The sequence below is a fragment of the Orbicella franksi genome, chromosome 3, assembly GCF_964199315.1.
Source record: "Orbicella franksi chromosome 3, jaOrbFran1.1, whole genome shotgun sequence".
Taxonomy (NCBI): Eukaryota; Metazoa; Cnidaria; class Anthozoa; order Scleractinia; family Merulinidae; genus Orbicella; species Orbicella franksi.
This window is the reverse complement of record NC_138147.1, coordinates 19,520,360-19,545,857: the sequence shown is the minus strand read 5'-3', so window position 1 is coordinate 19,545,857 and position 25,498 is coordinate 19,520,360. Positions and strand designations below refer to the sequence as shown.

The following is a 25,498-nucleotide window of genomic DNA, read 5'->3' as shown; positions in this document are numbered from 1 at the left end:
CCTATGACATATCTAAATCATTATAAAATGTGGGTTGTATAAAACTAAGGTGGATGTATAATTAATACATTCTTCAGGTTGTACCTTATGAAAATGAGCAATCTGTAGTGAAGCTGCCAGCTTTTCCATTTCTAGATTTTCTTCCTGGTTAAGTTTCTGTTCTAATTTTCGCTTCCTGGTTCTCTTATTAGGAGGCTGTTGAACCAAAGGTTGAACAGCTTCACAGGCAAGAAATTTTTGTTCCAGGTCCTCTAGTTTGTTTGACCAAACCTTCACTTCATTCTCCAGGAACTGCTTAAATCTTAAATGAACAATATTAATAGTAAATTACTGAGAACAAGTAAATGTACTTAGACTGCACCATTAATGTATGAAAGTGATTTTCTAAATATTTTATTTAGTTATGGGCAATGTAAGGTGCAGTGGTTCAACCTATAAACTTCAGGGGGTTCATAAAATGATCTGTGAAATGTAAATGAGATTTTCACTTATGCAGTGACCAAAAGTAAGTTAATTAAAAATTTATGTTAAAAAATTAAGATGGCCCTTGAAAGTTTAATAAGTGAGTGTATATGTATAATTCACCTTTAGCATCTTCCAGAGTCACTTCCTTCTGATATTTGCCATAGTCCCTGTTAAATTTTCGACTCTTTAGGATGTCCTCAATATGCTAGATGGAAAACAATATACATGTTCAAAACAGCATAACTGTTATGCATGTACCTATCTGGTAGTAGATAACTAGATAAATGTGCCGCCACCAGTAGATGACCTGCCTGCATTTATATGTGCACACACACATAGGACTATCACCCCTGGCTACAATAATAATAGTGTACCATTTTCTGTTTTTTGATTGTCTGCCTACAATCCAGTAAGATGATTAAGACCTGCATCACAAAATCTGCTGACTCTGCTAAAATATGAACTCATAGCCAACCTGGACCTGCAAGCCATGTTGGTAATAAATAAACAGTTCAATGTACATGTATATATAATGGCAAAATTATTGACAGTAAAATTTGAATTTGGTTTATCAGAATAACTGGAGTGCAAGCTATCTATATCTGGAGATAACATACAACTTACAATTTTCACTGCATTCATGAATGTGATGTAACACGTTCGGTTTTGTCCACTATCAGGAGACGTACAAACGGCTCTTCAGGAGTCAATAGAAAGTGCTTTTTAATCAGGTCTCTTACTTTCGTGATCTTACACGTTCAGCGAGCTATCGAGAGTATTGAATATATAAGTGATGCCAATCATACTATGATCAAATGTCACGTGAATCATATCAATGTCAATAAACAATCTATTGTGTCCATATTGTAACATCCTTTCTCTTTAAAAAAAACAATAAAAATAAAATTTAGACGAACAAAATAAAGAAACGCTAAAACATATAAGATATAACTGTAAGCTCGACAATCATGCAATGTTCAGTAGCACACATAATCTTTCAAGCGTTCTGGAGGCCTTCGAACACGTGTAGGCCTCAGGGTCATTGGTGAGGGGTTGACACCTGATCCATTTGATTCACAAGTTGGCTCTGGTGGCGGAATGGTCGCAGGAAGCGTTTCGGATCTATCAGTTGGCTTGCTCGGCTTTGGCTTGCTTAGCGGAAGCGGTTCATTGTGCTGTTGGATTATAGGTGGTTGCTCTTGGGTCTTTCGAAGCTGTACGCGGTTGCGACGGTACACTCCACCATCTGCTGTTTCAACTGTGTACGAGCGCTGGTCACGTTTCTCGATTACCAGTGCTTTGCGCCACTTTTTCTCGCCCAGACGGAGTGGTTTCATGCGCACTACGTCACCCTTGTCGAGGGGATGAAGATCTTTGGCTGTGCGGTTGAAATAGTACTTCTGTCGATTTTGGCGTTCGACAAGTTTTCCTCGCTCATCAGATGGTTCGCTGGCTTGCGGCTGCAGAAGCTTGCTCGTTGCTGGTAGCAGGGTCTTCGTTCTCCGGCTCATAAGGCGCTGGGCTGGGCTGGATCCCACTCCTTGTGTAGGTGTGTTGCGATGGTCTAAGATCGCCAAGTAGGGGTCAGAACCAGCTTTACATGCTTTGAGAAGGAGTCGCTTTGCTGTCTTTACGGCGGACTCAGCCTTTCCATTCGCTTTGCTGTTTCCTGGACTGATGGTGCTATGTTCGAATTCCCAGGTTTGAGCGAAGGTGGCAAATTCTTTGCTGGAGAACTGTGGCCCATTGTCGGATACAACTGTATCTGGACATCCATATCTGGCGAAGTGGTTCTTGAGTTTCAATACGACGGTGCTTGCCTTAGTGTCAGGTAGTTTGTCCACTTCCCAGAAGTTACTGTAGTAGTCGACTGTTACTAGGTAGTTCTTGTCTTTGAATTCGAAAAGGTCTGTTCCCACCTTTTCCCAGGGTCGTGATGGTACTTCATGCGGTAGGAGGGTTTCTTTCTGTTGACTTTTCTCAAACGTCCTACAGGTTTCACATGCTTCGACTAGTTGCTTGATCTCTGCAGACATTCCGGGCCAGAAGACGTAGTCTCTCGCTCGTCGCAGACACGATTCGATTCCCATGTGTGAGGAGTGAATCTTGTTTTTCATCTCTTTCCGTAGAGTGGCAGGGATCACTAGTCTTTCTCCTTTAAAGATCAATCCGTCTTGGACTGTTAGCTCATCTCTTAGGCTGTAGTAGGGGGTTGCTTGTAGCGGTAGATCGCCCTTGTCATCTGGCCATCCCTTGAGGATTAGGGACTTTACCACCTGTAGTGTTTGGTCAGTGTCTGTTTCTTGCCTGATCTCTTGTATCCTCCGGTCACTGATGGGGAGGGCCTTGACCATGTTTACTAACTCAAATTCTTTGTCGTCTTCGCGTCCTACTTCAGGGAGGTACGCTCGGGATAATAGATCAGCTATGTACATCTTCGCACCACATTCATAGTGTACACTGATGTTGTACTTTTGAAGTCTCATCATCATGCCTTGAAGTCGGCGAGGTGCGGATGATAAAGGCTTCTTGAGGATAGATTCTAGTGGCTTGTGATCGCTTCTCACTGTGACTGGTTGTCCGAAGGTGTACTGATGGAACTTCTCGAGAGAGAACACTATCGCCAACATTTCTTTCTCGATTTGGGCGTATCTCTCCTCAGTATCAGTGAGTGCACGGCTTGCATAGGCGATTGGCTTTCCCTTTTGAAGGAGTGCGGCTCCGAGACCCTTTTGGCTTGCGTCGCATTGTATCTCGAGCTCTGCTTTGGGGTCGTAGTAGCTTAGTATAGGAGCCGTGGTCACAAGCCTCTTGATTTCTTCGAATGATTTCTCCTGTTCCTCAGTCCACTGCCATTCCACATCTTTTCTTGTTAGTCGCCGCAGTGGTTCCGTTACATGGGCCAATCCAGGTAAAAACTTCGCAAGGTAATTGATGAATCCGTTAAGTCTTTGTATGCCTTCAACGTCTTCAGGCTTCGGCATTTCTTGAATAGCTTTCGCTTTCTCTGGGTCCATCTTCACACCATGACTCGTTAGTATGTGACCCATGAAAGACACTTCTTTTTGCTTGAGCTTTAACTTATCTCCGTTAAGGGCAATGTTGCGCTCACGACATCTTTTCAGTAAGGTTTGGAGGTTCCTGTTGTGATCTGCGACTGCTTCTTGTTCGCTGTTTCCAACGCCATATACTAGGATGTCATCTGCGATGTTAAGAACACCGCTCAAGCCTTCTAGAGCTTGGTTTACTCGCTTTTGGAAGATTTCAGACGAGACTGACAAACCGAAGGGCAATCGGCACCAGCGGTATCTTCCGAATGGTGTTGAGAACGTCGTGAGTAGGCTTGACTCTTGGTCGAGAACACAGTGCCAATATCCTGAACGCAGGTCGACAGTGGAGAAGACCTTGGCTTGAGATAATTCTGGCAGAATTTCATCCAGTACAGGTATCTGGTAAGTTTCTCTTTTTAACGCCTCGTTCAATGGCCGTGGATCGATACACACTCTCAGCGCACCTGATTTCTTAGTAGCGACTGCCAGACTGCTTACCCACGGTGTTGGCTCTTCCACAGGTGCAAGAATTCCTTGTGCGACGTATCGATTTAGTTCTTCCTTCAAGTCATCTTTTAGTGCCGTAGGAACTCGTCTCGTCGGGGTGATGACAGGTTTAACGCTATCGTCAACTTCTGAGTGGACTTCACCGGGAAAGGTTCCCAACGGACGGTCAAATACGTCTGAGTATTGCTTTATGACTTCTTCGGCTGTTATCTGTTTAACTTGTAGCTCATTTTCCTTTGGAGGAGGTGAGGCTGCGATGAAATTTTCATCATGAACGGTGATTAGCCCCATTTGTTGAGCCGCTCTCGCGCCGATCAAAGGTGTTAAATTGCTTTCGACAACGACGAATTCTACGGAGTACTTCTTCCTTGTTCTCGGGTTACGCATGATGAGCCTTGTCGTTCCTATGGGTTTCACTTGAGATCCATTCCACATTCGCAGAGTTTTCGTGGTCGGCTGGATTTCGTGACCTGTTGCGTGTTTCACCGGGATGATGTTGATTGATGCTCCACAGTCAATTTGAAGGTTGACCTTTCTGTCATCGATAAGCATCTCAGCGTAAATTTCTTTAGCGTGACGAACAGCATGGACGTCAGATTCTCGAGAATCCATAGCAACTCCAGCTAGAAGCTCGATGTCGCTCTCATCTGATGACACGTCTTCAGGTTGGTCGGAGATTCCATGGACTCCTCGGGATTTGGATTTCTTGCAAACACTTTTGAAGTGGTTTCGGCCGCCACATCCGGAGCATTTCTGTCCCCAGGCTGGACATTTCTCCTTTTTCAGTGGGTGTTCACCTCCACAGAATAGACACTTCTTGTGAGATTTGCCAGGAGGTTTCGGTGGCACATTCCGATCATTCCTCCCATCGCGTGAGGGGTGTTTATCTTTCTTGCCAGTTCGTCTCCAATCTCTTATTTTATGCACGCTATCGTCCCCAGAAATGGCTTTTAACTGGGTCGCAGTGGCTTCATCACTTCTACAAATATCTATGCACTGTTTGAGGGTGAGACTTCGCACTTGCAGAAGCTTCTTTCTTATGGTATTGTTGCTTACGCCTAGAACAATACGATCTCTGATCAGAGTGTCACGCATGCAATCGCAGAAATTGCATGACTTAACTAGATTGCGAAGGGCAGTGACATAAGCATCAATGGACTCTTGTGCTTCTTGGTTGCGACTATTGAATATATATCGTTCATAAGTTTCATTAGTTTGGCCCAGTGTAAACTCGTCAAACTTTTCTAGGACCTTGTTCAGAATCTTCTTGTCGTTTTCATTTTCGAATTGGAAGCCATTGTAAATTTTAAGTCCTTCCGTCCCGACACAATGCAGAAAGAATGCGACCTTGTAGTCCTCTGTTTGCGAGTTTAGCCCAGAAATTAGAGAATAATTCTCCCATACCTGTTTGTAGGATTTCCAAGCGTCTGCCAGATTCCCTGAAGTGTTTAGCTTTCCAGGGGGTTTAAGGCCATGCGCTGGAGAGGACATAGTAGTGTGCGTGATGGGTGCTGTCCCAGTCCCAGCTGTTGCTGTAGTTGTCGTTGAGGTTGCAGCCGTTGAAGAACTTGCTGCCATTTTCAGAATGAAATCCTACCACCCGCTGCCACCATGTAACACGTTCGGTTTTGTCCACTATCAGGAGACGTACAAACGGCTCTTCAGGAGTCAATAGAAAGTGCTTTTTAATCAGGTCTCTTACTTTCGTGATCTTACACGTTCAGCGAGCTATCGAGAGTATTGAATATATAAGTGATGCCAATCATACTATGATCAAATGTCACGTGAATCATATCAATGTCAATAAACAATCTATTGTGTCCATATTGTAACATGTGACGTAGCCAAGGACTACATCTTTAGAAGCTCCATTCACCTCTTTGTAATAGGATATCACTCTGTCAGTTGGTAAAGATTTTCTTATGATCCCATCAGTATTATCCAAAATATTTCTCTCTGTGTTTCCTATTAGAATAAGATAAAAAGTTCCATTTTTATTTAACAATGTTTTAAATGAAATATACTGTTGGACTTTAACTTGTTAAGGTTGTTGAAGAGTTTTACTGATGCAGTATATCTCAATGAACATACTGATGTCCAGTTCTTAATTATGCACCATGGAAATGACTGTTTCAAAATTGCTGCCATTGATCTACATTCAAAGTAACTTATACATTAAAGTCATGGTAATAGGACAACGTATTACTTAAAAGATATTAGGGGCATTAACTTAAATATTATTTAATAACAATTATTATTAATCAATCAATCAGACAACAGAATTTAAGTGGTTCATATGATTATAGACATTTTACTCAAAGATAATAATATTACCACAAAATGATGCAACAGAGATGTTATTCTTATCAACAGCAGTTTGCTGGCCTTTACGGAGCTTCACTGTAATCCTTTCTTTCCCCCTAGACATCTCAGGACCACATTGACCAATAGCTTCATTACATTCAGTAAGTGAATTGCATCTGTATGCAAACAAACCAAGTGAACCAAGCAGTTGCTCAGTATTTCGCATCTCACTGTGAAGAGCACACAGACAGACATTGCTCAACTCCTCATCTAACAAAAACATGAGATCATCACGAACTCCTGTCCACCTGAAATTAAAGATAAACCCCTGATCACAAATACATCAAGGCTGGTGTATTCAGAACAGGTATCCCCCAAGCCAGGTTCAGTGCCATGCTTTGGATTCTGACCTTGTGCTCATGCTTTCTTCACGGTGGCCAGATTAACTGTTCACATTTGGCTAGGTGCCTGCCAAATTTCTCCTACCAGAACAATAATGCACCCAGAAAACGACTTCAATTGACTGAATTAAGTATTTCTCAAGTTAACAACACCTCATTGTTGCCAGATAATGCTCTGATTGAATGTTACACACTTACTTTCCAATATTGGCCTTGGATTGAAGACAAGTCAGGCAAACTTCGTCAAAAGATCCACCCCAGTGTTCTTTACAAGCCTTCAATAAAAATAAGACATTTTTCACTCTATAATTATAGTTATTTAAAAGCCTGGCTCCTAACTAACTCAGACGTCTTCATTGCAGTTCAGCCACTCTGACTACAGTATACTAACTGATGGCCATTGAGATTATACAAGACCAGTCATGCTGCATGAATGAAAGTCAAGTCAGGCAGCGATTCATCACTAAAAGTTTTGTATACATGTGACATATATATTATTACTCATTTTTTCACACACATATATTGATTTGATACATGTGTGTCTAAGAACATCACTCTGCAATCTGATTAATTAATATCATAACTTTATAAAGTAACAAAAGATATTTCAAAATACCCTTAAAGCATGGCATAAAAAACAGAATTCAATGTCACTTCCACGCCCAGCTAATACAAAGCTTTCGTCATCAACCTTAACAAGAAGCATATACAATGCCTTCAAGTCAAGTGTAACTAAGAGAGAAAAAAAACAAAGTAAAATAAGCTTAAATAACAATAGCAATTTCAAATAATGAGGGCACTTTCAGTCCAGTGCAAATAAACCACAACTAAGTAATCACTCTGGACAGATATGCACAAGAGAAAGTACAGTCATACAACACATTCAAACCAATCAGAACTCAAAATGCAAAAACATTTTAATACAGTGACTACATAACCAGCTAACATCCCGGTAGATTTGGAAAATAAATCTTGAGGTTTTACTACAATCATGTATTTTAAAAATGGTTGACACCAGTGGCCCTTTTTTAAAACAATCACAGAGTAATATTACATGTAATGGCAATCAAGCGAAACCAAAGCAGAATTGCATTAATTTTTCTGAAACTCAACCTTTAAGTTTAACTTTGTAATGTTTTCCATCAACAGTTACGCCTTCTTCTTTGAGAGCTTTCTTTTCAGCATTTAGTCTGATGATCAGCTTCTTAACTTCACTCCTAAAATGAAGAGCTACTGATATTAGCTCTTATTAATAAGTTAGAGTGCACAGTTGTACCACACTGATGTCACTTTCCCAGTTGCTGTACATTCCAGTATAATGGGGTGTAGATGCCTTCTTAATGCTGGGCGCTAACTAAATAAATTAGCATTGGATGTTAGTAACATAATATTTTCAACTGAGCCGAACGTCTAATGTTAGTACTGCTTGCGCTCTGCATTACATTTTTGGTGAGCAGTAGTGTCCCTTTCATGGCTTACTTGAAACTGCTAATGGTGACTACTTTAAAATCATCACTTATCCATGTACATAAATAGTATAATCATAAACATATAAACAAAAACATACTCGAAACATAGCCATAAACATGATTGTACTAAAATCAGTACTCTAAATTTTTCAGCATAAATCAATGTTATAATAAATTACTCTCCTAAACAAACTCAACTCAAACAAAAATTAAAATCATTAATTTATATTTATTCGTTAGATCCCCCCAAAAAAACAAATTCATAAATTTAGTAACCTATAGTAACCTACAAATTAAAGAAATACTGGAATCTTACCTTTTCTCTGCACAGTTAGCAACAGCAATGGGGTAAACAGCTAGTGCACTCTGAGAACCACTGAGACCTTTGCTAGTTGTGACAGCTAAATCAATTGGAACTATCCCAACGGAAACTTGCTCCCGCCCTGCAAAAAATGGACACCATTTACATTGCTTGCACAGAAAGCATGTGAAAACTGTTGGTTACACAGTATCATATTTGCATGCCTCTTATGTCAATCATATAATATGGTTATTTTACCAATTTTTTATTGCCCTGGTGATTAACTATGTAAGAAATTAGGATTTGTGTCAGCAACAATTAGCTTGATTTTGCATTTAAATTTAAACTCCCCATTGATTTTTTTTTAATTTATATGCAATTACATGCATAGACAATGCATATAATTTGAACAAAATATTTCTTCAGAGAAAAACCCTCAAGGATATTATATCTTAATCATAATTAAATCATTGTTACAATATTACAATGTTGACAGATAGTGGATATATAATATACACTGTAAAGATCAAATACCTGCTAGAGGTCTTCCATCAAGTTTGAGGTTAAATTCAAGAAACTCTGATGCAGTTTGATGTAACCTACTTTGTCGAATCTGCCATACCACAGCCATCTTCATGCTCATACCATAGCCATGTACTTCTTCAGCAAGGGGTTCCACTTTAAATAAGTTTCTTGTTACTGAAAACACAAGATCTTTTTGGGCTCGTATTTCATTTGTTGTGAGAAGGAGTCCAATGTCAATGGCTTTCTGTGGAACATGTAGGAAAAAATAAATATTTATTATTTACAGTCAAACCTCAAAAGCAACAATTGGGAAGGTCAGGTGATCAACTAGGAAAGGTGATGCTTCCAAGAGGTCTTGAATATAGTGATTTCACTTAAACAAAGATATTTCGTATCATGGAAATGCTTCCTTAAGACATCTACAGGCAATTGCTTACAAGAGTTGGTCATTCACGGAAGTTCAGCTGTAATGTAATGATTGCAGCCTTTAGAAGATTTAACTTTCACTTTTTTTTCATGTGATATTCTGATCCCTAGAAAGATTGACAAAATAATCCCAACCCCTGGAACATGTGACATCAACTAAAAATAAACTTTGTTGTTTCAAACAAAGATTAAAATATTTCATTCATTAGTGTGTGTTACCAAAAACTGAAGTTTTACAACACTTGAAAATGTTCGGAAGTAGAGCAAATAAACTCTACTATAAAAAAACCCACAAAATTACAAAATTTCCAAAAATCTGGAGGAAGTCCCAAACACACTTCCTTTAAGATTGAAATGAATTATGCAACAACAACTGCAGTAGACCTAGAATAGCCGGGTTTGTCCCAGAGCAGGGGGGGGGGGGGAGAGGAGGGGGACATGCATGCAACTACATGCAAGCTCTTGATGAACAGTATGAAAAAGAAAAATCATATTTTTAATTTGATATATACTTTAAAAATTTATATTATAACTTACCCCGCTGCGGCCGATGTTCAGGAAATTCAGGAGAGTTTGCCAAGATCTGTTTGGCAGTTTCGTTGCCAGCTTTACATACAACTGAATCCAGTCGGGGACTCTCAGTGACTGAACATAATCGGTGGTCAAATTATCACATAGTGATGTGTTAAATGTTTTTTTGATGCCCTTCTTCTCGGCAACTGTACACAATGCAGTGGATAACACATCTTTTACGAACTGTTTATGAGTTTCATCTGGACCATACAAGAGCCCATAGCCAAAAAGCTTTCCAATATCCGACCCACTGGTTTGGTCTTCCGTCAAGGAATCTATGCAGCTTTTGGCGATAGCTCCAGCGCGTCTCACAAACAGCCGCGGTCCTATGGAAGGATCGAGCTTCTGCAGATCTTTAATCGGCTGATTAAAACTTGGAAAGGCAATAACAGTGTCTTCAGGTGGTGTCGCTGGTGGAGTTGGGAATAAAGGCTGCGGGGTCGATGCGGAGATATTAAGCTTACTCTGTCTCGCCGCCATCTCCGAATCAAATTGGAGGGAATTTAATAAATCCCTGATGGCTTGAAATTCTGTGGAAGCAACTATTGCATCGGTATCCAGGTTCTTTCTTCGAAATGCCCTTCCAACTATTCCGAAGAGAGTGGCGACAACGACTGTGTCTTTCTTTTTGGAAGATCCAAACCATGATGGATCCACGATCCCGCCATTTGTATCAGAGAGGTCAAAAATATGAACTTCTGCGATATCAGCATCGAAAAACGGAAAGGAATCACTTCTGATGAACTCTCGTGGTTTATGAAACCATTTGTTCGATACAGCGTACCAAACTTTGCTCGGATTGAGCGACGGTCCGCGAATTTGATGGAGGCGAAGAGAACATGGAATTGCCGCCATGCTCTAGTTCGCACCACCGTACTTTGAATTTCGCGCGAAGCAGCTTAGGCTCTTTTTTGTTTCAATTATTAACTATTTTAACTTTTACGGGCTGGTGATCTGGTTTACTGCATTAAATTATTCTGTCAAATGCTAAACGGCTCACACACCGCAAACACCCACAGAAAGTACAGCAATGACAGATTTGTAATCTGATTAGCACAAACACCATGACGTAACCGGAAATTAGAACCCATGTCCTGCTGGGAATTTCAGACTCTCATGCATCTCGTCATGACAATGTAAATGAAAGAAAGGGAGCCTGTAAGAAACATGTAAAAACCATGTAAATGGAAAACCTAGAAGTTGCATGGGTGCGACACCGCACTAATTAAGCTGTCTTCTTGTGAACTTACCGCGCATCCACAACGACAAAATAAAACTAGAATTGTTACTGCACATGCAGGCGTCTCAAGCTTACATCTCTAGAAAAGAGAAAAATTAATTCTCGGACACGTACGTATTTATTCATGAAGGACCATGAAAGCGTCACGTGTTGTGTGAGTTCAAGACTGAAAGAGCCCTGGTGACCGAGTTTGAACTGACGCGGAGTTAGGTTAGGCAGGGAACCATAAGGGACACCCAACGACCGTTTCCTCTCGAATACTCTTAAACGCTGTTTTAGGCTATCTGGTGTACTTTCAAAGCTCTGTAGGTTAATTTTAGGTTGCGCAAAAAAACATTTATCTGTTCGGTTATTCTAGAGGAGCTTGAGTATTCTCGAACTTATTAGGGCTTTTTTGCCCATTTCCCGAAAACGTTAGGTCTTATCGCCTTTCCGAAAATGACATTTTTAACAATCCGAAAACAACAAACATTAAATTTCTCATATCGCGAAAGTTCGAGGTCACAGTTGTATCGAACTCGAGCACCGGTTTAGCGGGCCAAAATCCACTCACTGCGCGAAAAGCCAAATATTCGGGCCCGAATTCGCTCGAATACGGATCGGCGCACGCCGCGTATGCCGCAATGTTCTGACGTATTCGATTGCGGCTGACTCGAAATACACCTGGAATATTCTATAGGAATCCGGCCTGTTTTTCCGTATTCAAATTTAATACTCGTGAATGACTCGAAGTGTTCGATAAATCATACGGGCCACGTTTTGGTAGATTAATGTTGCATTAGATGTTCTTCGAAGATATATCGATCATTTATGACTCGAACATTTTCGAATACTCTCAGTCGTTCGAGAGTTTGCGACTGGAACACGAGATGTACGACGCCACTTCTGACGTGAACGTCTTCGAATACTAATGAATACGTCAAGTATGCTCCAATTTTCGGGAATCGCACGCTATGAATACGAAAGTCATGTCACATTTTTCACAGCCAAAGATGTCTTGCGTCGCCAAGAACGGGTTTTATGCAGGTAATATACGCTACCGCGTAGTTCAGTCAGACAACACGCGTATGTTTCGAAGCGTGCGACTAGAACACGAAACTCATGCGAAGTATGAAACGTGTTCATGTTTGAATACTGAGGCATACGTGACGTTTTAAGGTATTCGAAACGACACACTTCAAGTGTTCTGTGGTGTTCGACTGGGACACGAGACTCACGCGAAGTAAGAAACGTGTTCATGTTTGAATACTGAGGCATACGTGAGGTTTTAAGGTATTCTGAACGACACACTTCAAGTGTTCTGTGGTGTTCTACTGGGACACGAGACTCATGCGAAGTATGAAACGTGTTCATGTTTGAATACTGAGGCATACGTGAGGTTTTAAGGTATCCTAAACGACACACTTCAATTCATGTCTCCTGTTCGACTGGAACACGTGATCGAATACTGACGCCAACGTGAAGTACTGAGGACCCTTACTAAAGCTTGTATATCCCCCAAACTGTGTTCAAACTACCATGTGTAACTGACACACTTTTTAATTCCTTTGGATTCCTAACAAAACCCACCCAAAAGAAAGAAAATTACCAGGGCAATATTTATTTATTTATTTATTTATTTATTTAATATGTATGTTATCCCAACAAAAGTAAACAACTGCCGTTATGACATCTTCATTTCATTTCAAATTTTATACTTTATTTATAAATAATAAAACTTATATTGTTACTTGTTCGTGTATGTTTATTTTCATCGAACTATGGAAGAATTTACATTGCCAAGACCCTATGTTATGAAAAAGTATAAGGAACCATCTGAGAAGCAAAACCTAAAAAAACACCATAACATTTTGTATGCATTTACTTTATATCTAGATGCTGCTTTGTTACGAAAAAGCATAACCATCTGAGAAGCAAAGTCTTTAAAAAACACTAGAACATTTTTTTTGCAAACTTTAGAACTAGATGCTGCTGTGTTATGAAAGGGGAAAATGAAGCATTTGAGAAGCAAAGTCTGAAAACCACTCTTCTATAACATTTTGCATACAACTTTCTAACTAGATGCTGCTATACTATGAAAAAGAAGAAGGAATCATCTGAGCAGTCTAAAAAACACTTACATTTTGTATGCAAACTTTAGAACTAGATGCTGCTATGTTACGAAAGAGAATTAAGGATGAATTAATGAATTGCTACTTTGCATATTTAACATCATTATTATTTGGTTCAACAATTGGAACCCTCTTAACATTACCATATACCTTTAGAAGTGTCTCACACAAAAGGGATGTAGTGCATCCGATTTAATCTGTAGACACTGTATGTAAACCCCATATCAAATTAAAACTTATAGAGCCGGCTATCAAACTATACCAAGGACTTTCAAATAAAATGAATCGCCAAATTTTTCTAGACATTTTAGTGCTGGCGTCCAAACCATTATTATTATTATTATTATTATTATTATTATTATTTTTATTATTATCACATTTTGAAAGCTACATGTACAAGTCAAAGCGAACTTTGTTTCTTGTTAATTTAATTTGTTTCTCAGTTTCTGGACACAAAACACTAAAAAAATTGCCTGCGTGTTACCATATTCAATGGTGGAGTGATCATTCAAAAATCACTCTCAGAGAAAAAATATTTCAAAATAAAAATTAACAGACATGGATGATAAACTAGCTACTGTCCAAAATTTGAGGCAGACTCACTTTGACTTAGTTTTCAAAAAGTGATTTGGATGCTCGCATAGAGAAACCCTGAAAAATTTGACAATTCATTTTATTTCAAAATTCTTGGTATACATGTAGATGTACGTGTAGATTGATAGCCAGCTTTATTGGCTTTAATTAGACATGCTAAATGGTGTGGGTGCAAAACACTCTGAAATATATAGGGTAACCTCAAGACAAAGAGCTGAAAATTCAAACCGAGACCTGAGATCAACACTAAGTGTCGACAGAATTGATGACCAAAAGGTTTTATCACATTTGGAAAGCTACACTGTAAGCACCTGGGTTTCTACTGCATTCAAAAACATACTTAAGATGCCTTTGAGAGAAGAGAGAGTTGTGTTGCACATTAATCAAGTTTACAGTGCAAACAAAGTATGAAAGGATGTGAGGGCCAGAGTTTGTGGGCTTAAAAACATTCAAAACGATTCAAGCAACAACGTTCAAGGTTACTGATTATGTTTCACTTTGCACTGAAAAAGGTAGGCAAGCTCTAGAAGCCTTTAATTTTTTGCTAGATATGGTGCAAACTTTTTATGCGTTAATTAATCCAATCAAAATTTGAGTATCAAATTCAACATTGTTCTGAATTTTCAGCACTTAACCTGAAATGAGTGGCTAATAGCCAATAGCCACTCTGAACAAACAGAATGAACTGATTAGATAACTTCATGTAGACATGCAAACAAATTCCAACTTAGGCTAATAACCTAAATGAGTAATAAAACTCAATTTTCAATATTTACCTTTGGAAGGAATATGGTTAGTACAGTGGAACCTCGATTTAATGAACCTCTATATGATGAGGTCCTCAGTATAACGAATGATTTTCATGGCCCCAGTAATAGTAGACTATATGGAAAAGAACCTTGATACAATGAAACCCTGTTATAGTGAACATGCTTTGCCAATTCCTTGGCACTTCATTATATCAAAGTTCCACTGTAGTTTGACATTACTATAGCAAACTGTCTTGAAATTTGTAGTAGTCATTGATGAAACAGGGTTTACATGTAACTTAATATAATGTATATATAAAATAACAGATGACAAGCTGATCAAATGTAGATTTGACTTGACATTTTATTACTATTTAGTTTCGTACAACACAACTTGTGTGCAGTACTCATCAGATAAAATTGCCAAACGGGAATTTACATCATTACACTGATTTGAATACACAAGCAACCATCGGAAATGTGATAGCTAAAATAAGCGAATGCTTTTACAAAACAAAGGAAAGTTGGAAATTATGAATAAACTCTGTTATTATTGAAATACAAGAGAAGATGTAAAATTTAAAATTTAAAATTTAACATTTAACATTTTTTAGGAGAAATTTGTTTGCATGTCTACATGAAGTTATCTAATCAGTTCATTCTGTTTGTTCAGAGAGGCTAACTCAGGTTTACAAATAATAAAGTACTTCTCCCAGAGGCGTAGGTTACATCAATTTGAAGTGGGGTTATATTGGGCAGCCTCCAAGTGACTTTGACAATAAATCAAAGTTCAAAGTCACTTGAAAGATTTTAAAGCAAGCTGCCCCATATAACCCCACTTCAAATCGATGTAACCCATGCCTCTGTGAGAAGTACCTTTGTAAACCTGAGTTAGCCTCGCTGAATAAATGGAATGAACTGATAACTTCATGTAGACACGCAAACAAATTCTTCCTGAAAAAATGCTTAATTTTAACTTTTAAAGCTTCTGTTGTTACACAATAGTAACAGTGTTTATCTATAATTTCCAACTTTCCTTTTTTTTTTTTGTAAAAGCATTCACTTATTGTAGCTATCATATTTCCAACGGTTGCATGTGTATTTCAAATCAGTGTAATGATGTAAATTCACATTTGGCAATTTTATCTCATGAGTGCTGCACACAAATTGTATACTACAAATTAAATAGTAATAAAATGTCAAGTCAGATCTACAGTTGCTCAGTTCATCATCTGTTATAATCACGCTGTAGTTAACTACTGAGCACTCTGAAAACAGATCTGCAAATCACCTTGTTTATATGTAAAATATATAGAGACTGACTGGTGAAATGCTAAAATTTGCTTGCCAATATAATTTTTCAAAAGCTCTTACAAAAATAAATCTTAAAAAGTCTCCATGGCCCCCTAAATAGTCATAAATACATACATGTATCTTGTAAGCCAGAGTTCTTCCTCACAGGTTTTCCTTTTTTTTTTTCGTCAAGTAAGGATGTCCGGGATTATACATACATGTAAGGCATTACCAATTTTACTTCATCCTATGATTAAAATACAATACGCATAAAAGGTTAGTTAAGTTTATGTGTAAATCCATACTGGGAAACCTCAAATCAACCTTGCAGTACTAAGGAAAATATCATAATAACTCAATCAGTAAATTTTACACAGTAGTTTGATTTAATGGTTTAATTCAATATCATTCCCATTGCTGTCCCTTTTGAAATCAAGGTTACATTAACTTCCAATGTATAGCTTCTGCTTGATAAAGAAACATTTACAACCAGAGGCAATTCCATACATCTTAAGCAAACTTTACAACTGAAGTTTACCCTGGAAACTTAAGCTTAACTCACTCGTACGTACAAGACAACCCGGGAAGACAACAATGGCTTACGTTTTACCTGTTGTTGTTGACTCGTACCTCCGTACGTATCGATGTTTTTACCAGCTGTATGCCACCAAAAACTGCTTGAAATCGTGCACAGAGAAGAAGTGAAGGTAAACTGAATTTTGTCCGCCAAAGTAGAGTTTTTAAACAGTGAAAAAGGACCAAGAGATCGATGCAAGCTTCAACATTTCACACCTTTCAAAAACGACGCCAAAAAATGTGAAAAACCGCTGATCCGTGCTTGTTGAAGGTCGGACACTCAGAATGCTGATGTATGTCGTTTCTCTCATTTCGTTACAAGTCGCTTCGAAACACATTTAACGTCAATTTCGTTTCAAAAGTAACCTCGAGGAAAAAATCTGATTAAAGTGTTTTCGTCGTCGTAATACGTTTTGCGATTTCTTGTTCAAACGTAATGCAATGTTGATATGATGGCAGGGAGTCGACTGAGGAAGCTATTGGGCTGTTATTTAGGAGTTTCGTTGCCCTGCAGGCTCCGGAGTTAAACTCATCCCACAGAGAAAAGATATTTGTCTGAAGGTCTCGGGACTTTCTCCGCTGAATACACCAAAACTTCTCCGAAACGAGCTTGATTCCTCTTACTAACCAAACTTTGCGCAGCTTTACGTGTCTCTAGTCAGTTTAACTTTGCGGAACTTTACGTATCCCGTAGTGTCCAATTTGTGGTTTCGTGCTGTGCAGCACTTAACCACTTCAGACGAGACGGGTCACACAAAGAGACCGGGAAAGAGAAATCGCTTTGTAGTGATTATCCCGAAAACGTCGGTCAAAACCGAATGACGGGAATTCGAAGTTACAACAAAGTGTGTAAATTTCTTGACTCAAGCGAAACACATGCGCTGCGTCGACAACATGAACCAAAAAAGTACAATTGTTCTGGTCAACGAACGAATATACGGTCGTGCTCCTCCCGTATGCCCATATTCGATAAGAATTTTCCAGGTCCACGTCACGGTTGTACACGCCATGAATACTCTAGAATTCTATAGCTTTGGCGTCAAGATCACGTATTCGAGGATAAACGTATACACGCGCAGATCGCACATACTTTGAATTCATAGTCTAAATTTTGTTTCCAGGAGAATGCTATGCACCCGAACTGTTACCTTCTTTTATAAAGTTCTTTTTACAAAGGGTTCGCCATCATACTCTAGGAGTACGACAGATGTGTGGTATATTTTAACGAAAATCCTCGAACGATTATGAACGGAGCGTATTCCACCATATTCGACACGAATATTCCAGGTGTACGTCACGTGTTGTGTGCGGCTTGAATACTCTAGGATTCTATTGTATCACAATCACATATTCGAGTCTAGAATACTTTAGAATATTTTGGCTTTCACGCAGTGACTCTACCTTCACTTCGTCACCGTGCACGGTTTCAAGGCAAAGTTTACCGTTACCCAGAAGCTGAAGATAGCGATTACAGGCAACAAAAACAACAGGTAAGCAAGTTTTGCATAAATTGAACGAGCAGAGTAAAGTAACGTCAAGATACGTATACATTTCGTTTTGCCTTTGGTTGTGAATGTGTCATTATCAAGGAGAAGTTACATTGCTTGTGGAATCGACTTTGGTGATGTTTACCTGCCGTGCATAAAGAGCTTTATTATCTGTTATTATCTGTTCTCGATAACTCAGCATGAGCATGCGACATTTGTTATTGGCTTATATGCACCTCATGATTCTTTCTGACGCATGCTCTCGTAAGGTTATGTTGCCCTCTGATGTGAATGCTAGTAAGCTAAAATGTAATGTGCCATCTTTAGCAGAGAAATTTCTCTTATGCTAGAGTAAGTATTCTGAAGTTACTCAAATGTCTACAGTTGTACCTACATGGAAGTAAGAATATGCTGTTATACACAACTGTACATGGACATTGCACCCAGTGGTGCTGATACTGTAGTAAGTTAAATGTTGTGGTATTTTCTTTCACAAGAAAAACACTACGATACTTTATAAAGAGGTATACATGTACCTCAACCTGTCGTGAAAACTACACAGGACTTGAAAAAAAGGAAGAGTAATTTGCCCAGGCAGGAAACTCTACTTGTCTTGGACGACACAGTATAGTCAATGGATTATTTCATAACAATCAATAGAAATTAGTCAATGATATCAGAAATCAATAAAAGGATTCGTCATGAGTAATCAATTGTGATCAAATTTTCACTAAGCATTATCAATTTTGCTGATACTAGCTTATCTTTTAAGCAACATTTAATAAGAAAGAAATGAACAAAAGATTTAAAGTGAAATATGAAATCATGAATACAATTGCATAAAAACATAACATTGTATCTCGTAAACAGAATATTTTGCTGGCATACATGTATCAGGGACTATGTTTTGGGGTTTTTTGGTAATGCCTTTGAAATCTACATAAAAAAGTTACAATCAAACATTGTGTTGAGGGACATAATTTTTCTACAATTTAGGTGAACTAACAAAGAGAGACCAACTTTCAATTGATTCTCTAATGACTGATAAATTTGGTAAAATCAAATTGATAACTTGAAACTTTTCTAGCATGTGAGTATGAATTTCTTTCAATTGATCGATAGCACTGATAACACTTACATTAATTTCAATTTATTGATTTATATCAATTTATGGATTGATTTCAATCGATTGCCTTACCCTGGGATGACCAGACAGCACTTTAGAGCCCTGTCACTGGCGTGTGTCACTGATGTTTTTACCACATTTTGATGTCCTCTGTGATCTATTACTGAACAGATGCACGACAACATAGAATCTATCTGCTTCGTAATACATAACAAAGAAACAGAAACAAACTTTTATGACATCATCTGTACCTTTGTCCACCAATAGAGCATAAGTGCACGTAAGAAACAATCAAATTGTGCCTGCAAATAACTTGACTTATTATTTAAACATTGTTTGATAGGAGTTTGATTTATTGTGCATGAATATTACAATGTAGGAGATAGTGAACATTGAATACTTACTGCCACAGATTTTGAGTTTAGTTCTTCTACATCCTCTGACATTCAGTACCTTCCAATCAGAGAGGCAAATTTTTTGTCACACAGTAGCTACAGATGTAGATGTAAAATCTGTTTGATTGATGAGTATTCAGGGCTCAAAATAATGGCCGGTCAACGGGCAATGTCTGGCCAGAATGGTGACTTGACCGGCCAAAAACTTCACTCCCCGGTCATGTTGACCAGTCATGTCATGTTAAGACGGTCACGTTGTTCATTCTTGAATAAACAATCAAATCCCCAACTGTAAATCTGGGAGTTTTTATCTCTTTTTTATTATGACCTCTAACGAAAACATACACCAATGCATACATGTGTCTGTTCGAACGGCTAAAGACCATTCGCTTGCTGTTTGTCATGCGTTCAAGATCGATAGGAATGCCATTCGAGTGACTGGGGTTAAATCTGTTCAGAAAAATATTAAGCCAATCTTTAAACGGTCTAGCAGTGACTGGAACAAACAAACTATATTTGTGGGTTTAATTTGGCTCACATTACGTGTACTTGATTTTTTCGTAAATATCTTGACCAGTCAGAAATGAGACGTGACCGAGTTAAAATTACTTTGGCCGGTCAACATGACCGGCTACAGTCCGATTTCAAATGTCACAGTATAAATTGGAATGATAAGAAACAAAATAATAACTCCAGTGTAAAATTTGCTGATTGATATCATACACAGAATTTGCTGATTCATACTTAGACATAACTTATCTTATTTAACGAAATGTTTTATGTTACTTGTAGGATGAAGTAAAATTGAGAGTGGTCAATACATGCATACTCCTTGGCATTGATGCTTGATCAGGAAAAAATCAGCCACTGAGAAGTCTACAGTACCTAGGACTCTATAAGGGGTCCAAGGTCCATTTCTTGACGGCCCTGGAAACTTTTCAGGCCCACAAAGCCATCTTTAATTGAGCTGTGTCTAAAAACTAAGAGCTGTATATGCCTGAAACTTCTTGTGTGAAGGAAACCTCTGTTCATATTGAGAATAAGCGAATAAAACAGCGCTGTAAGCATAAGATTTCAGATTTTGGTATGGCTTTCTGGGTGCAAAAACTTTTTGGGACCTTCGAGAAATGGGCCCCTGGTGCATTACAGTCTAACATGGTGACCTTCAACGCTTTCTGGCATAAATTCAACCACTTTAAACATTATTTTTGATGTTTTGAAGTATTACCTACACTGTACCTGTGTTAGTGAATTAGCATTAAATTTGAATATCTTAGATTGCTAGGTTGATACTTATTGTTCAATACAGCAGCTAGAAGATTTCATCATAAAAAGCAAAGACTATGCTTACATACATGTAGTACCAGAGCAATAATTTATTAACTTATGATGTGTTATGGGAACTATGGTACTAGATAGGCCTTTCAATTTCAACAGGTCCCTATGAATTTTTTTTTTTTTTACAGCACAGTTTTTTTTTATCACAAAAAGAAAAAGTAAAATTTTGAATATTGTTTACAGTGAATGTTTTGTCAGGGGTCCAAAATGTTTGTCCTGTTTGGATTCCGTACAGTTTTGGAAAAAGAAGGAAGCTGTGACTTTGTAAGCATAGCCTAAAAGATGTCGGAAGCCTCGTTTTATGTTATGCAATGTAGTATTCCTTTGGCATGAATGTTTTTATGATGAATTTAAAATGTCAATCTCTATCTGGTGGTAAATGTTTTTTCTCCCTATTTTCTGTTATTTCAAAAGAACAATTCACTCTATGAAAAAAGTTGATCAATATTTCACACTTACATTGCAGTAAGTTTCATAATAAGGTAAAGGTAAAGTCTGCATATGAGCCACGTCGCCCAACAGACTGGAGCTTATCCTGCTTTCTGTAGCAGGAAGCGACTAGGACTATTTGTACTCCCCCTGGATGAGATGCCAGTCCATTGCAGGGTTACTTACTTACTTACTTAATCCTCTTCGTTCCTAAGTGGAACATAGGTCCTCAACTAGCGCGCGCCACCTAACCCTATTTTGTGCAGTGCCTTTTGCCTCATTCCACGTAACATGCTTCGCCGCCAACTCTGCCATTCTCGTGCGTCTCCAGCTGTTTTGGGGTCTCCCTCTCTTTCGCTTCCCCTGTGGGTTCCACTCTAGTGCCCTCTTGACTACGTGTCCATCTGGTTTCCTAAGTGTGTGGCCGATCCAGCCCCAAGCTCTCTGTCTTATCTCTTCCTCTATCGGTCGTTGCCCTGTTTGACTCCAAAGGTCCTTGTTGCTGATTTTTCTAGGCCACCAAATCCGCAAGATGTTCCTCAGGCTCTTATTGATAAACACTTGCAACTTCTGCTCCAATCCCTTGGTCAGCCTCCAAGTTTCAGAACCATACAAGAGCACCGCCTTCACATTTGTCCCAAAGACTCTCAGCTTGGTCTTGGTTGTTAGTGCCGTGGATCGCCATATTGGTCTCAGCATCGCAAATGCCTGTCTTGCCTTTCCAATTCGTGCCTGAATGTCCTTGTCAGTGCCTCCCTTCTTGCTTACAATGCTCCCAAGGTATGTGAACTCATCCACTTCCTCAACCCGCTTCCCAGCTACCGACACAACATCACCACGTTTGGTACCAATACGCATCAGCTTTGTCTTGGTGGCATTGATCTTCAGGCCTACCTTCGCACTTTGTACCTCCAAGGCTCGTGTCTTATCCCTCATATCCTGTATTCTGTGCGACAGTAGGGCCAGATCATTGGCAAAGTCAAGATCTTCTAATGATGTCGTAAAGGTCCACTGAATACCTCTTTTCCTGTCAAAGGCTGTCCTCGTCACCCAATCCAGGGCGACCAGAAACAGCAAGGGAGATAGCAGGCAGCCTTGTCTTACCCCGGTCCTCATATCCAATGGTTGAGTCTTCTGTCCATTGTGTACCACCTGTGCGGAGAAACCCTCATAGAGAACTCTGATGATGGTGACTATCTTGTCAGGCAACCCGTAGTGCCGCAACAACCTCCACAAAACATCTCTACTGATACTATCGAAGGCCTTCTCAAAATCGATAAAGTTGATGTACAAGGAGGACTGCCACTCGATACTCTGTTCTATAATAATCCGCAGTGTTGCTATTTGATCCGTGCAGCTTCGACCTGCTCGAAAGCCCGCCTGTTCCTCTCTCAGCTTTTCGTCCAACGCAATCTTGATGCGCTCCAGGATCACTCTGCAAAACACCTTACTTGCCATGTTCAGCAACATAATGCCACGCCAGTTTTTACACTAGCTCAAATCACCTTTCTTGGGCAGCTTGATTAGCAGACCTTTTCTCCACTCCTCTGGTATCTTCTCCTCATTCCATATCCTGTTGCAGAGGCCCAGAAGAACCTCCTCTGATGTGTCCCCTCCCGCCTTAATTGCCTCTGGTGGAATATTGTCACATCCTGCAGCCTTCCCGTTTTTTAGCTTCTTTATAGCATTCTTGATTTCAATACGAGTAACGTGACCTGTGCTGACGTTAAGCTCGTCATTTGGCTCCACCTCTGGCGGGTTGATCGGCTCCTCATGGTTAAGCACTGTTTGAAAGTGCTCCCTCCACCGGTGCATCTCCTCCTCTGCTGTCCTGAGCAACACGCCTGCCTCATTTCTCACTGGCTTACAAGTATTCTGGATCCTCCCACTTAGCTTTCTAGTGATCTCGTACAAAGTCCTTGCATCACCTCTCTTTCCAGCCTCCTCAGCTCTCTCAGCTTCTGCTTCCACATACGCCCTCTTGTCTCTCCTACACCTCCTCTTCACCTCCCTATTTAACTCTTGATATCTTTTACTTGCCTCTCTCTTCTGGTTTCTTGTTCTGGCCATGTTTATGGTGTTTTTTGCCACCTTTCGCTGCTCGATTAACTCCCAAGTCTCCTTGCTGATCCACTCCTTCCTGTTTGCCTTTGCCCTACCCAGCACCTACTCGCAGGTCTCCACATAACCTTGTTCAATCTGCCTCCATTCATCATCCACTGACAGTTCCTCCTCCTCCATCAACTGCTGCAGACCCACAAATCTGTTATGCAGTGCTAGCTTGAATGCGTTCCTAACCTCCAGATCTTTCAGCTTGCTGACCTCAAAACGCACTCGGCCACTATCCCCCTTTCTCACTTTGGCAATCCTTAGCCTGACTTTTGCCATCAACAGGTGGTGGTCTGACCCAACGTCTGCTCCACGCATCGCGCGAACGTCCTGCAGTGAGCTCCTCCATCTCTTGCTAAATGCCAGGTGGTCGATCTGATTCACAATACCACCATCAGGAGACCTCCATGTCCGCTTGTGACACTCCTTATGGGGGAACAGCGTTCCACCGATTACCAGTTCATTTGCCTGACAGAAGTCCGCCCATCTCTCACCATTTTCATTCATCTCAGCTCTTGCTCCATGTTTACCCATCACCTCCTCTCTGCCTGTGTTATCCATTCCCATCTTAGCATTCATATCCCCCATGACGATCTTCACATCTGGACATGGCACCTGCTCCAAAACCATCTGTAGCTGGTCGTAGAAATCATCCTTCACCTCCTCCGTTGCCTCATTTGTTGGGGCATAGCATTGCAAGATGGTAACCTTCTGCCACCTCGAGTTGAACCGGGCTCTGATTATCCTCTCAGACACTGGCTCCCATTCCAGCAGACATTGTGCAGCTTCTTTGGACAGAATAAAGCCAACTCCTCTCTCATGATTTTCACCTTCATCCATTCCTGAGTATAGCACAGTTTCGCCTGTAGCTACCCTCAACTTCCCACAAGAGTTCCATCTCATTTCACTTACTCCTAGAATACTAATACCATACCTCTGCATCTCCTTGATCACCTGTGCGCACTTACCAGTCTCAAACATTGTCCTAACATTCCATTGCCCGATCTTCACACACGCTTTTGGCGACAACAATTTCGTCGGCGGTTTATGCGTCATTCGCTGCTTCGCACGTTGTTCCAACCGGGTGTTAACATCTTTTACCCCTGCTTCCCGATAGGGTGCAGTGGTAGTTCTAGCTTCGGTTTCTGTAATAAATAGCATTTTCTGGGAGCGGGTTATCAGCCCGCCGCCCAACCCCCAACCTGGAGGACCAGGGGCTGTTCTTCGTCTGGCCTCTACCCTTCGACCAATCCGGCATAGTTAGACCATATTTCACACTTACATTGCAGTAATTTTCATAATAAGGTAAAGGTAAAGTCTGCATATGAGCCACGTCGCCCAACAGACTGGAGCTTATCCTGCTTTCTGTAGCAGGAAGCGACTAGGACTATTTGTACTCCCCCTGGATGAGATGCCAGTCCATTGCAGGGTTACCCCACCATTAAATTCGCTGGTACCCACTGTATACACCTGGGTGGAGAGGCACTGAGAGTAAAGTGTGTTGCCCAACAACACAACAGAATGTACCCGCCTAGGGCTTGAACCCGGACCGCTCGATCAGGAGTTGAGTGCACTACATGTAACTACGAGGCCATCGTGCCTCCCACATTTTTCGTAATAATTATTAAGGCTAATTTAATCCTACATTAATTACTTAGTAAGAAAAAAACAGTTTATTCATTCATTTTATGACAAAGGTATTATCATTATGTTACATTTGACTTTGTGAATTTAGTATATGTTTAAGACAGGTATCCATTTGCAAAGAATTTTAATTTAGTAGTACGCCTAAATTGCAAAATTTTCACTAGTTGTAGCTGACAACAGTAAAGTTCTTAATCATTTTATTATTTATGAATTAAATAGAGCTGAATATGACATGGTTTTGCACAATCTTGAAAAGGTCTTGAATTTTAGTAGTCTTCTTGAAAAGTGCTTGAATTCGGTTAAAGGAGCTCAGTCATGGTATTTTAAAATATTTTGGCCATGCACAAAATTACATTTAAGTCGTCTTGTTATGGATAGAAAGA

The 25,498-nt window shown here is 39.8% G+C and overlaps 2 protein-coding genes across 2 annotated transcripts in view; both read right to left on the bottom strand.

Annotated features, from left to right (window-relative positions):
* The window catches only part of LOC145482596 (DBH-like monooxygenase protein 1), a 74,737-nt gene that overhangs the window by 21,346 nt on the left and 27,893 nt on the right, over positions 1 to 25,498 (bottom strand). The window lies entirely within an intron of this gene.
* On the bottom strand, positions 273 to 11,193 carry LOC145480437 (uncharacterized). The gene is made up of 10 exons (XM_081458703.1): positions 9,986 to 11,193; positions 9,032 to 9,266; positions 8,513 to 8,639; positions 7,841 to 7,944; positions 7,344 to 7,459; positions 6,926 to 7,002; positions 6,357 to 6,634; positions 5,899 to 5,987; positions 586 to 670; positions 273 to 301 (listed from the first exon to the last, which is right to left on the bottom strand). The coding sequence occupies exons 1-10, from the start codon at positions 10,874 to 10,876 to the stop codon at positions 273 to 275; spliced, it is 2,031 nt and encodes a 676-aa protein (XP_081314829.1). The 5' UTR covers positions 10,877 to 11,193.

What these genes read in the sequence shown, in the direction of transcription:
- LOC145480437 (XM_081458703.1), bottom strand. Translation starts at nt 10,876, where the DNA reads ATGGCGGCAATTCCATGTTCTCTTCGCCTCCATCAAATTCGCGGACCG. An exon ending in TTTTATGCCATGCTTTAAGG is followed by an intron (nt 7,003 to 7,343) that starts GTATTTTGAAAT and finishes TTTTTATTGAAG; the next exon opens with GCTTGTAAAGAACACTGGGG. An exon ending in TGATATCCTATTACAAAGAG is followed by an intron (nt 671 to 5,898) that starts GTGAATGGAGCT and finishes TTTTCCATCTAG; the next exon opens with CATATTGAGGACATCCTAAA.